The following is an 11,842-nucleotide window of genomic DNA, read 5'->3' as shown; positions in this document are numbered from 1 at the left end:
ATAGTAATTATTAAATATTAATATATTATTTAAATTTAATATTTGAAAAACGTTTAAATTTAAATAAATAATTTAAAAATACTTAGTGTTTTCAGAATAACTTAATTTACAATTTTGCTTTGAATAGATTCGATATTTAATCACACGAATCTTATTAATTTTGATCTTAAAATAAATTTCTTTTTTAACAATCGAAAAATCTAACAATATATTCTATTTCAATCCAAAAATAAAATTTCTTTGATGTGTATGCTATATGGCAAGATACATTAAAATTATCTTTTTCTAAAAAAAATTGTTTTTCTGATTTAAAAAATGCGTAATTATATCAAATTAACTTTAATGTATATCATTAATATTAATAATTTCACATCTTTATAAATTAAATAACATTTAGCGTGCGCTAATCTTCTAAATTTCCATCACGATCAACTTTTCCTTATCTTTTCCCATCATCTCGTTCGCAGGCGATAACGTGGACTGCTGGATGGAAATTCAGCATGGAAAGGGCCCGTGGGCGCCGCCTGTATCCGGAATTGTGCCTCTCGGCTCCACTCTCACTCTGGTCATCGCCATAAACGATTATCGAGGTAACGAGCTCTACAATAAGATGGAGCATTTTCATAGCTCGCTCAGGTTTCACTTAGAACGAACGCTAACGTAAAATTCTCTGTTATTAACCGGGCGCAGGTGAGTTCGACATGCGGGTCAAGTCGTGCGTGGCTTCGGACGGCGGCGGTCATACGATACAGCTCAGCGACGAGTTTGGCTGCGTGCTGAGACCGAAGATGATCAGCCGGTTTTTGAAGGCTCGCGGCTCGGACGACCGCGCGACCGTCATCACTTATGCCTTCTTCCATGCGTTTAAGTTCCCGGATGCATTAAGCGTTCACATCAAGTGCAAAGTATGTATAAATGTGTTGCGAAAACATGGAAGATTGTTAAAAATTTCTTCATGAAAAGATATCGCTCTTCTAACAAATTGGAAAATATTTTTACGTAAAGGTGGAGATATGTCGACACGGTTGCCTGGATCACTGTCAACTAAGCGGCTCCGTAGCTCATTACATTCAGGAGAGGAAGGATCAGGTACGACCGCAATATGTAGACAGCACGTCAGCCTCTATCGCCTCGAACGACGATAATAGTAGCGCGGACAAGGACAACGAGGACAGCACGGGCGAGGATCAGAATGACAATTCTCTGTATGACGACGTCATACAGAACGGCGACGAGGTGGCGTCGATCGGCGGGCACTTCCTAGACGTTGAGAAGTCCATTCCAAAAGCTCAGGCGCAGAAGAGCAATCGGTTACCGCCGATCGTGACTGCCGAAACGCAACACGATGACGAGGTTTCCCTAGACGAGATCGATTCGTCGAAGCCGCTTATGGTAAATGTTAGACAGGACACGTCGCATCTCCACTTAAAAAAAAAAAAAAAAAAAAAAAAAAACACCCTCGCAAACAACTCGCCGCTCCTTTTCCAGGAACCATCGTCGCCGGTGACCAAATATGACCAGAGCGAGCAAGATCAATTCCCACACGGGCCGCGGAATCTCGAGGAGGATGGAGACGCGATGCCGGCTACCCCGCTCACCGGGAGTTCCGTAACCGCTCGCCGGAAACGCTCGGTGACGGTGACAGACCGGAAGGCGCGAAGCGCCGACGTCGGCGTCAGCGGTATCTACGAGGTCATCTCCGAGGCGGATCTCGCCTTCAGTCCGGATGCGCATGCCGAGGCGGTGACAGTCTTCCAGGGTAGGATACGCGAGGAGGTCGTGTACGGTATCTGTTTGCCGATGCCGGGTTTCAGCGCGCTCTTCATCGTCGTCGCGCTCTCAGCAGTCGTTTCCGCCCTCGTTGCCGGCGCGATGTTGCATCGACTGCAGGCGCAGCGAGAGGCCACCGCCGGCAACAGGGAGAGCAATCAGACCGATGTGCACACCAGCAATAACAACGGCTGGCTGTCGTACGGTCTGCTACGCGTACGTTGCACGGCGCGAACCGCTGTTCCGCATAGTCCTGAGGAGCTGAAGCAGACGAACGCGATAGCTTCGCAGGTCGCTGTTGATCAGTCGGTCGAGCGAGGCTGACGATCAGCTTTAAAGGTGCGTTTAAGGAGAGACAATGTGCAATAATATGCTGTACAAAGTATCGTAAATGCGTGCTCGATTATACTCTGTCGAGAGAACAATCGGGTGCAACATGTAGAGGTGGGGAGGAAGAAAACTATCGGCATTAATTGTTCGATTGTCTTCCTGCGAATCGCGCGATGACACCGAGCTCTCGCGAATCGCAGTCGCCGAGGACCCCCTTTCTGGTAAAATACGTATGTAGTCTGATCTTAGCGAATCTATTAGTTTTAGCGTTAGCATTAGCTTTCGTAATATTGTGAATATCATCTTGATTTTCTTTGTTTCTATATTTTGGAATTTTCAAGAATTAATTGAACACTAATAAGTATTGTTATTTTGTCCAAACATTAATTAATTTCGTATTATATTTTGTTTCATTTTTATACAAATTTCTTTTTATACATAAATTTAGTAACTTAATTATTTCAGAATATAGTGTTGAAGAACAAAAAGTACTCTGCTCTCTCTGAAGAATACATATATTACAGGTTATATAATATATACATTAGGAAATTATATATAAAGGCAAACTAAAATAAATAAAAACAAAATAAATAAAAACAAAAATTTCAAAAAAAAATAAAAAACAATTGCATTAAACCAGCGGAAAATTATAACGACGACTTTTTATCGATACAGATAGGTTACATTCTCATGGAGATTTTTTTCGGTGCCTTGATAAATAATAAAAAATCGTAGGTATATCGTGTGTGTGTGTGTGTGTGTGTGTGTATGTGTGTGGAGAGAGTAACCTAAAAAAATTTAAAGTAATGATAATTATTGGAAGTAATCATTATTATTGTATTAGTAATACATTTTTATAAAGATTAAATGTTTTGTCATACAAATGACAGAAACGATACGCAGCTATAATTGTTCCGGCGCGTTAAATTGTCTTCCGGAGATGCGAATGCATTCGGAATTCTATTGTTAACGAATACAATGAGTCACGAAGCGCATCGCTTACAGTTTAAAAAGTTTTTGTTTAGATACTATTAACACAAGTACTATTACATATATATTGTTTATGAGCTGTAGGATACTGAGTTGTCCGGTGCTACGACATTCTATTTACCTAGAGATAGAGATCGCGTTAACGATTTGCTCTAAGGAGGCTAAAAAATAATATTTATCTCGGATGTGGCAAATGTGTATAAAATATGCGTTAACAGTTTTTGCGAAGTATGTGTGGCAGAGGAAGAAAATAAATATTTAATTTTCCAACACACGCCCCCCCCCCCCTTCATCTTCTAAAGCTTCCACGACTCTGCGGGCTTTTGCGCAAGACCTGACGGGAGACTTTACGATTTGCTATTTTTATTTTCTTTAAATCACATGTATAGATAGACTGTCGCAAATCGTAGCACATTATATTATAAACTGTCATCACGAACACATGATTCGTTACGACCGAGTTCTTTATACCTGAATATACGTAAGTGAATGTATTGCTAATGTTCATACCGAAATGTCTTATACAAAAACAACCTTTTTTAAAGATATTTACGGTGTGAATGTTTTTTTTTATACGGCCCATTTCTGTTCTTATGCGAGAACAGGACGATCCAAGCAGATTTTAATAATGGACGGATGATTTAAAGTTACATTTATTTTACTCGTCCAGATTAACTTGCGAGCTGCCAAGTACATAATATTTAAGATTAGATTCTAAGTTATTCATGCATGTATACATGTGTAAAAATTTCCATATGCTTAGATTGAGCAAATTTAATTTAAGCGCAGCATAATCAACACTAGGGAACTAGGTTTGAAGGCTGGCATTGCCTGACAGCGAATGGTATACCGTTCGGGCAAAAGTAAAAGGCGACAATATAATTATTTAGTTAAAAAAGATTATGTTTTTATTTAATATATATAAATAAATAAATAATGGCAATAAATAAATATTTACAAACCTTTAAATATACACAATTGAATTCCAATTATTATTTATTTCGTATACAAAAATACATCAACTGTCTTCACTGGTTAATAAAATAATAAAATGAATGTATGTGAGATTAAAAAAAAAAGAGAAAAATTAGATGATGGGCGGAAATACACAACTCTTGAGACACCTTACATATTAATATATGTAGGTCTATCTTATACACTAGACAGATCACGCTGCAAATATAAACTAATGACTGCACAATTGCGTGTATAACTTATCGAATTAATAACTTTCTTCACTTAATCATTTTCGCATTTTTAATGCAAGTTTTCTTAGTACTGCACTGATATTATAGTAAATAAGTAGTACTTCACTGATCGTAATAATAATATGTAATGCGAAAAGTATAAGTGAGAATTGAATGTCACGATGATTTCATTAACCATATTTTCTCGAGAGCATTGCTTGATATTCATACGACACAACAAAATAAAACACTTTATCTTATAACTGGAATCGCGTAATTTATTATTTATCGATTTATGTAATATTAATGCAACATTTTGGCACAACTTGTCATTTTAAGACGAGCAACTTAGGACGAGCTATTAGAGTTAACACTTAAATAATTAAATACTTTTATATAATTGAAAATTTTCCATTGCGGCGTATTGTGTACGAACGCGTTTATTGTTCATTACTTAATTTATTGATTGCAAAGGAATGATATATAATACTTTTATATCTTATAACTTTATTTCATTTGTTTGCCACATATATATTAGAATTTATTGAATTCTGCCTATAAAAAATATTTTTAAGAAAAAATTTAGATAGATAATAAATATAAATAATTATGTGATATATTATTAACATTATTTAAATGCTGTGTTGTAGGCTATTTTCGCGAAATTTTAGCCTTACTGTTACCCAGTCACATTGTTGAGCAACGATTTGTTAAATGATAGAGTCCCAAATACCGAGAAACAAAGAAAGAGACTAAATACAAATACATACATAGGTAATAAACGCAGAAGTAGATTTGATTATCTTTGACTAAATTTTCGGCGTATATCGCCTATGTTTGCCCATATAGGCCTGAGCTTAAGTTTCATTATGACGAAGCACAATTCCACGTGGAGGCCGCGATACCGAATGACACGAGTACTGCATAGCGTTATATTAAGACAATATCGTTGGTGGTATCCCGTCCCGAAAAAAAAAAACTTCACGTAGAATCGTGCTTGCGACACTCGATAGCCTCTACGAAACCTGAAGATTCGCGATTTCGAAGACCAGTTCATGCAAAGCTTTTCTTGCAGAAGATACTCTGCTGCGACCCGTTTTATTGAGAAATTCTGCGTACGAGTATACATGTAGAAAAATACTGTCAGTTAATGGCCAAAAGTATTTAAAAAAAAAAAAAAGCACGAACGTGATTCTTCTACCCGTTTACCGCTAATTTATCAGCCTGGCGCGACGTGGCGGCCGAGACCAATTTCCTTTTTCCTCCGCGCGACCGCATTCGTTCTACGGACGTACTGACCTCCAACGACGGTTTCAACGATATCGCATAAGAGAACCGCGTAAACCGGTTCTTCCGAGAAGAGGGCCGTGCAATTTGACGGTTACTCTTCCGGCGCGGATATCGGGATCGCGATGAAATTACTCTGGGTGGACACACGGCAATTTAGTGAGGATATCTCTATGAATAGAAGCACGTTCTCGAAGATTTCTTCGTTACGCCGATGTTCTGCTCGACGGCGCTGGATTTCTTAGCCCTCGCCGAGAAGGGCCTGAGACGCATGAAGAGATAGGCCGAGAGCACGCACGAAGAAAGTAGAATAGCGAGTAGTACGATGAGAGTAATCGCGAATCCGGGAGTGGTCATGCAGATCATGGTCGAGCTAGCTGCGTTCTCGTGAACACGTTGCGGAAAGACCATCGTCGGCCCGCCGTTCAACAGCTGTTCGCCGCTGTTGTTGCCCTCGTCGATGGAGAAGGTCAGGTCGCCGGTGGAGACCACCCGGATGATTCGATTCACACCGACTGCCTTCTGCGGATTATGCGAAATTTCGCGGGACTTTCTTCTTCTCTCGTCCCGAGGCTGTCCAGCCGCCGCCTGTAAATAGGCCTCCAACGGTAGAGGGATCGGAGGCGGTAAACCGTATCCGACATCGGGATGCCCGTTTATCGACGCGTGATGATGGTGATGATTCTCTAAGAGACCCTGACTCTCCAGGAAGGGCGACGATTCTGAGCACTGTTCCGGGCACTGGTACCGGCAGATCTGTATGGTGCATTGGAAATGAACCTCCATGGAGTCCGGGAATTTAAAGGCCTGGAAATGGGCGTACGACAGCACCGACGCCGAGGCGCCAAAGTTCTTAATCTTGGTGAATCGAGACATCAGTTTAGGCCGCGTTATGCAGCCGCGCTGATCCACCAGCTGTATCGGCGCGCGTTTACCGTCATGCGCCATGCAGTTTCTCACGAGCATGTCAAACTTGGAATCGTCGTCCTTGATCGCAAGCACCATCGTCATAGTCTGACCGATCTTGACAAGTCCCGAGACCTCGGAGGCCCACGGTCCCTTCCCCACTTGTATCTGCATCCAGCATCCCACGTTGTCACCGGCAAAGTCTGCGCGTACCACGTCCAGCATGTCGACGGGGAACGGACGGAAGGTGACCGACTTCTCGTACAGATCGTGCCAGGTGCAGCGCAGCTTGCGCGCCTGATCCCAGACCTCCTGCACCTGGGGATCGTACTGTACCACTATGATGTTTTCGAAGTACGTCCCGGAACCAGACTCGGCGCCGTAGCCGTATAATCCGTTCTCCGTATTACCGGCTGTGCCGCACGCGTGTATGCTGATCTCGAAGTTGACGGACGTGCGACCCAGTCCTGCCGGCAGGTGAACGCAATTTACATTGCTATAGTGGCCCTTGCTAAAGACAATACCGTAAAACGGCTTGTCGAAGCCTAGGTAAACCTTCATCAGATTCTTCTCGCATTTCACGTCCAGCGACACGATTTTCGGCATGTCAGGCGTCGCCACCGGCCAGGGTTCGACGCCGACCGCGGTGCTGATACCGCCGCCGCCGGTCGTGTAAATCTTATCCATCGCTTCCGGTTGCGCTTTGGAAGGCGGCAAGGGCGGCGGCGGACCGTGATAAGCAACATTGTGATGCGGACGCGGCAGACTTAACGCACCTCGGCCCGGTGGTAGCAGAGGGTGGCCCCGGAGAGCACCTGGCTTATAGTGATTTCCTCCCGCATCTTTATCCGCTATGGAATCCAGTGCCAATTGATCGGAATTACTTAACTCGTTGTCCTGGCGATTTAGCGCCGAATTTTCGTTCCGATTATCCTCCCCCGGAATCGCCTCGACGACTTCTACTTCTTCGGCTTGAGCCAGCTATAACAAGAATACGAGCAGCCATAATGCCATGTTGTGCGACGAATAGATTAGATCCTTGTCTCCAATCCTCTTAAACAAAAGTACCGCAAGTTCAAAAAACGATCGAAGGAACGGATCAATTAAAATATGACCGTGCTCACCGCGAATGTAAGAATTTATTAGATTCCTGTAAAACTAGTCACGTATTTATGATACTGCTTTTTTTCTATCTCCTCGCTTCTTTTCGTATCATTAATTATTTATGTCGCATTCGATGTGTGTTTACGATCGATTCAATGAGGCTACATTATCATACCCGGGATCCCATTCGCGAATCTTATTTTTAGCATTAATCTCGCGCGCGTCGATGTATATTTGCGGATGTTGCTTTAGATATACGCTAATTTTTATACGCATATATATATATCCGATATATATATATATATATATATATATATACCGAAAAGAAGAAGAAGAAAAAAACGACCATACAACGGTATCCGCTTCTCACGCGCTCAATGGAAGGCCTAAGTGTGTCAAGCTCGACGGAATCGCGACGCGCGCGCGCCGAGAAATGCGGAGCGGGCTCGATTATCGGATCAGACAAATGGAGCGATCGTCGAAAGAGTTATTTCCGGTGGCGCGACAGCCGTAGGTGACACGGTGCGAGAGGACGGGGAGGAGAGGAAAAAAAGCGACAAACTTGTTCGTCGTCAGTTCGAACGAACGCGACATTTAATCGCAATGAAGAGAGGTCGGGGGAGGAGGGTAGGGAGCCCGCGACGGAATAGGAGCAACGAGTCGGTTGCGTATAGAACTTGTACGTTTTATAGTGGCCGATTGCGTCACGCGTGTGACCTTAGGGCATAACGGACCACCCGTGTCTTTAGCCGCGGGTCAATCGGCCAGTTCCGCGCGGAGCGTGCACGTTCTTCGGCGCGGTTCTCCTTCTCATCCCCCTGTCCCCCTCCCCACCAGCTCGCTCTACCCCCCCGTCCACTTATCTCGTCTCATGGATTTTCAATGCGCGCGTCCCATAATTCGCGACAGACCGAGGCCTACTGAGTCACTTGCGGCGGATCTCGATGCCGGAGAAGCGTTACAGCTGATGGCGGTCCACCATGAATGGGGAATCACGCTACCACGTTATGTTACGTCAAATGCATTCCGATAATCCTCGTTTCGTCTCGGCGAGTGTTATTCGAAATACCTTGTGTTCGACGAATCGACACGATATTCTTTTTTATTCTATAAATAAATTAACATAAACCACGGAAAATGTGGATACGTTAATATATAAATAATTATATTACATTTCCGCAAATTTTTTTTTTCTATGGTTATCAAATTTCTCGGGTATCCGCAATAAATTCTCAAAACCCGTCTAGAAACAAGTAACTAGATATTTCGATAAAACCGTTATCTCGCATAATTCACAGAGATATCGGCGGTGGACAGACGGGGAACACAGAAGACAGAAAGCGCGCACCGTTCACGTGGACGCGGTAACGACGCGCGCGTTTCATTCATATCCCGTTCTATCTCGCCATCGTTCTCTTATAAGGCTAACGATAATCGTCGACCGAGAGGTTGAGACCGGGAAATAAAGAAGACGCGCGCCGATGAGCGCACATGTGCATCGAAAATTGTGTCGGGCCACAGGAATGCAGCAATGAAAAGGGTACACCGACCGCGCGCGCGTGCAAAGAAACCGGTCGTTCCGCGCGCGGGATTTTTGTGCATCACCTTGTAAGAGAGCGGACCCGATGAAACATTACTCGGGTCTCCTCCGCGGTAGACAGCAGCGGCGGATCAGAGCACCGCTCCGCGCACCATTTTGAGACATCGGGACAACCGAGTCGAACCGGGCGAGTTCTGCCCTTAGCTCTGGGTCAGAGCACTGGGTAACGGCATTGCCCGGCCACGTGCTTGTATATCCGTCGCGATATATCTGGGTTATAATGTAGTAATTACCTACGCGCAAAGAAAGGGAGGGAGAGATGCGCGTCTATCCCCCCGTACCGGTCGCGTCCCCAGGTGGTGGTCTCGCTCGAGATGAAACAGAGCCAATGGCAATATGTGCGACGTATGTGTCCCCGCGAATCTCGTTCGTCGTCTTTCTTTCGTCTCCCAAGAATGCGTTAGATCGACGACGATGTTACACACAATGATAATCGTACACCTTTACGATGATCGATCGGATGCAAGATGCAAGACCGCCGTCTTAACTCTCTCCGTTTAACGCGCATTTTCTCGGAAAAGCGAGGAAAGTAAAAAATGTAATTTCGCTTACCCCCTTTAATAGGAGACAGGCTAGGATGTAAATGCGTAACTGCATGCCGCGTTGGCGTCCACGGTGGAACAGTATACTCGTATCACTGAAATGAGAAAATATCATGTATTGTTGAAATGAGGATTAAATATTTTGATATACATTATAATATACAGAATATAATAACTTAATAAGAAAAATTTGAAAATTTCGAAGTAAATAAAATAAAAATATTTTATCATGTTAATTTAATCTACGGTATATGTGTATGATGTATGGGAGAGTTTTATTTTTTTATTCAAAATTAAGTACATAAAACTCTTTTCAAAAGAAATTTGTTGTGAAGATTACAGGCAACAAGAAATCTGATGTCAAAATCAAATTCAAAACAACCAATATAAAGAATGTTAAAATTAAGAAATTCAGCTTTTTGCAAAAATTCATGTATGCAGGGGTTTTTTAGATTAAATGTGTGTGAATCCAATATAAAATTTATAATATAATATAGCCGTTGTAAAGTAGCTGATTAATTGTAATTATTTTTGCAGTGCAATAGATCGAATATTTGATCATGAAAATTTTATTATATAATTTTAATATGTACAACAAATTACTTTTGAACTTCTAACAATATAAAAGTTCTAACACAATATATTTAATTTTTAATAGAATAAAACTTTTCTAGCACATACCGTAATTACAGAATGGATGAATTACATTAAAAAAGGTGTTTTTACAAGTTTACCGTAGCTATATTGTAAAATGTTAGAAAGACAAAAATTATATTAAGTCTAAAAAAACTACAAGAAATGATTATTTTTCTTCTTGAATTTCTTTTCTCTTGTTGAACTATGTAATTTAACTGTACTAATTTTGTGCAATAAACAAATTTTCGCGAGCCGAATAGATCGACGAAAAAGAAGCTTTGCACGATTTCTGAAACGATCTGCACAAAAATGGCATTGGCAGCCGAACAGCAGTTTAAAACTTATGTTAACCGTGGAATAATTTACCTGTAATTATAATTGTACGGCCAAATGTAGCCCTCTAAGCCGAGAGATCGTCTCTCACAATGAATCGCAGTTAACGATCTTGAGCGATCTTCTCGTCGGCGTAATCTTCGATTGCTCGATGCAACCGCGGCCTGTAATCACAAGTTTTTAACGAACGTAAAGAAATTCGTAATTAGGAAGGTTTTTGGGAAGCGGAAACATCGATTTTGTCAAATTATTTCAATTGCTTTCTAATATCTCAAAATACAGAATAATAATTAGTTAGCATAGTAATTAAATAAGCATAAAATATTTAAATGAAATATATCTCGATAATTGAATTGTACTCAAGAATTAACACATTGACTATTTGTATTTTACTACCCAAAGCTTGTGAATGGAGCGAGCTTTAAAGCGATCGCAAAAAAATGCCAAGATTACTGTTAAGCGCTGTAGGACAGCTTGTTGTCGCGTTTCGCTCGTATTTGATCGCCAATTATCAGGTGACGTGTTCGCCTCGCGCAACCACTAGGCCATCTGTCCCAAATTCCTCCCAAATGTCCTGGTTTTTACTCCGTTATCTCGTCGAAACCGCAGTCTCTGTCTATCGGCGCGAATCAAATTCGCAAGATTTGCAGAAACACACGTGAAACTCTCATTGGGAATAGGATAGTGCGCTGCTGTTCTCACGCGAGCTGCTAAATAAATTGTCCAACACAGATACTTAATGGCTTGCACCTTTCAGCTCGAAACGACGATGAAATAACGGGCTACCGGGATATAATTTTGTCACACGTATCTTCAACAGCGGCAGTGAAAAGAGACGCGACTAGAGTATGTCATCTGACTTGTCACACATACCGCTATTCTGCATACACATGCGGAACGGAAGCCAGATTCTTGATGCAACTTTCTTTTCTTTAACCAAAGTACCTAATCAAGGAAAAAGGAGGAAGTGTGTAAACGGAAAAAAGAAATGATCAATACACATAACGACGCTTGTTGAGACTTTTATTGTAGAGAGTAAATTAGAGAGACGGTAATAGAGAAGGCAATCGGTCGTAAACGGTGGGTGAGTAAATTTATGTCGCGAGTATAGATACTAATCTGTCTAATTGTCGCTCTCGGATTTTAACATCGAAGAA

The 11,842-nt window shown here is 41.8% G+C and overlaps 2 protein-coding genes across 2 annotated transcripts; one reads left to right on the top strand and one right to left on the bottom strand.

The window, feature by feature from the left end:
* Nucleotides 1-467: 467 nt before the first annotated feature.
* LOC115240579 lies at nt 468-2,477 on the top strand (the record flags this gene model as incomplete). Its single annotated transcript, XM_029815809.1, has 4 exons — nt 468-590; nt 691-905; nt 1,006-1,392; nt 1,489-2,477. Coding segments are annotated over 4 exons (1,331 nt in total), but the record flags the coding sequence as incomplete, so codon positions are not given.
* Nucleotides 2,478-5,735: 3,258 nt separating this feature from the next.
* LOC115240566 lies at nt 5,736-10,779 on the bottom strand. Its single transcript, XM_029815795.1, has 3 exons — nt 10,719-10,779; nt 9,727-9,811; nt 5,736-7,451 (listed from the first exon to the last, which is right to left on the bottom strand). Exons 2-3 carry the CDS (start codon nt 9,769-9,771, stop codon nt 5,736-5,738), a joined length of 1,761 nt encoding a protein of 586 aa, XP_029671655.1. The 5' UTR covers nt 9,772-9,811; nt 10,719-10,779.
* Nucleotides 10,780-11,842: the final 1,063 nt, after the last annotated feature.

This window comes from Formica exsecta, unplaced genomic scaffold (assembly GCF_003651465.1).
Source record: "Formica exsecta isolate Colony F162 unplaced genomic scaffold, ASM365146v1 scaffold442, whole genome shotgun sequence".
NCBI classification, from domain to species: Eukaryota; Metazoa; Arthropoda; class Insecta; order Hymenoptera; family Formicidae; genus Formica; species Formica exsecta.
The sequence above is the reverse complement of the archived record's forward strand: the minus strand, read 5'-3'. Positions and strand labels throughout refer to the sequence as shown.

What these genes read in the sequence shown, in the direction of transcription:
- LOC115240566 (XM_029815795.1), bottom strand. Translation starts at nt 9,771, where the DNA reads ATGCAGTTACGCATTTACATCCTAGCCTGTCTCCTATTAAAGGGG. An exon ending in CCTGTCTCCTATTAAAGGGG is followed by an intron (nt 7,452 to 9,726) that starts GTAAGCGAAATT and finishes TTCTTGTTATAG; the next exon opens with CTGGCTCAAGCCGAAGAAGT.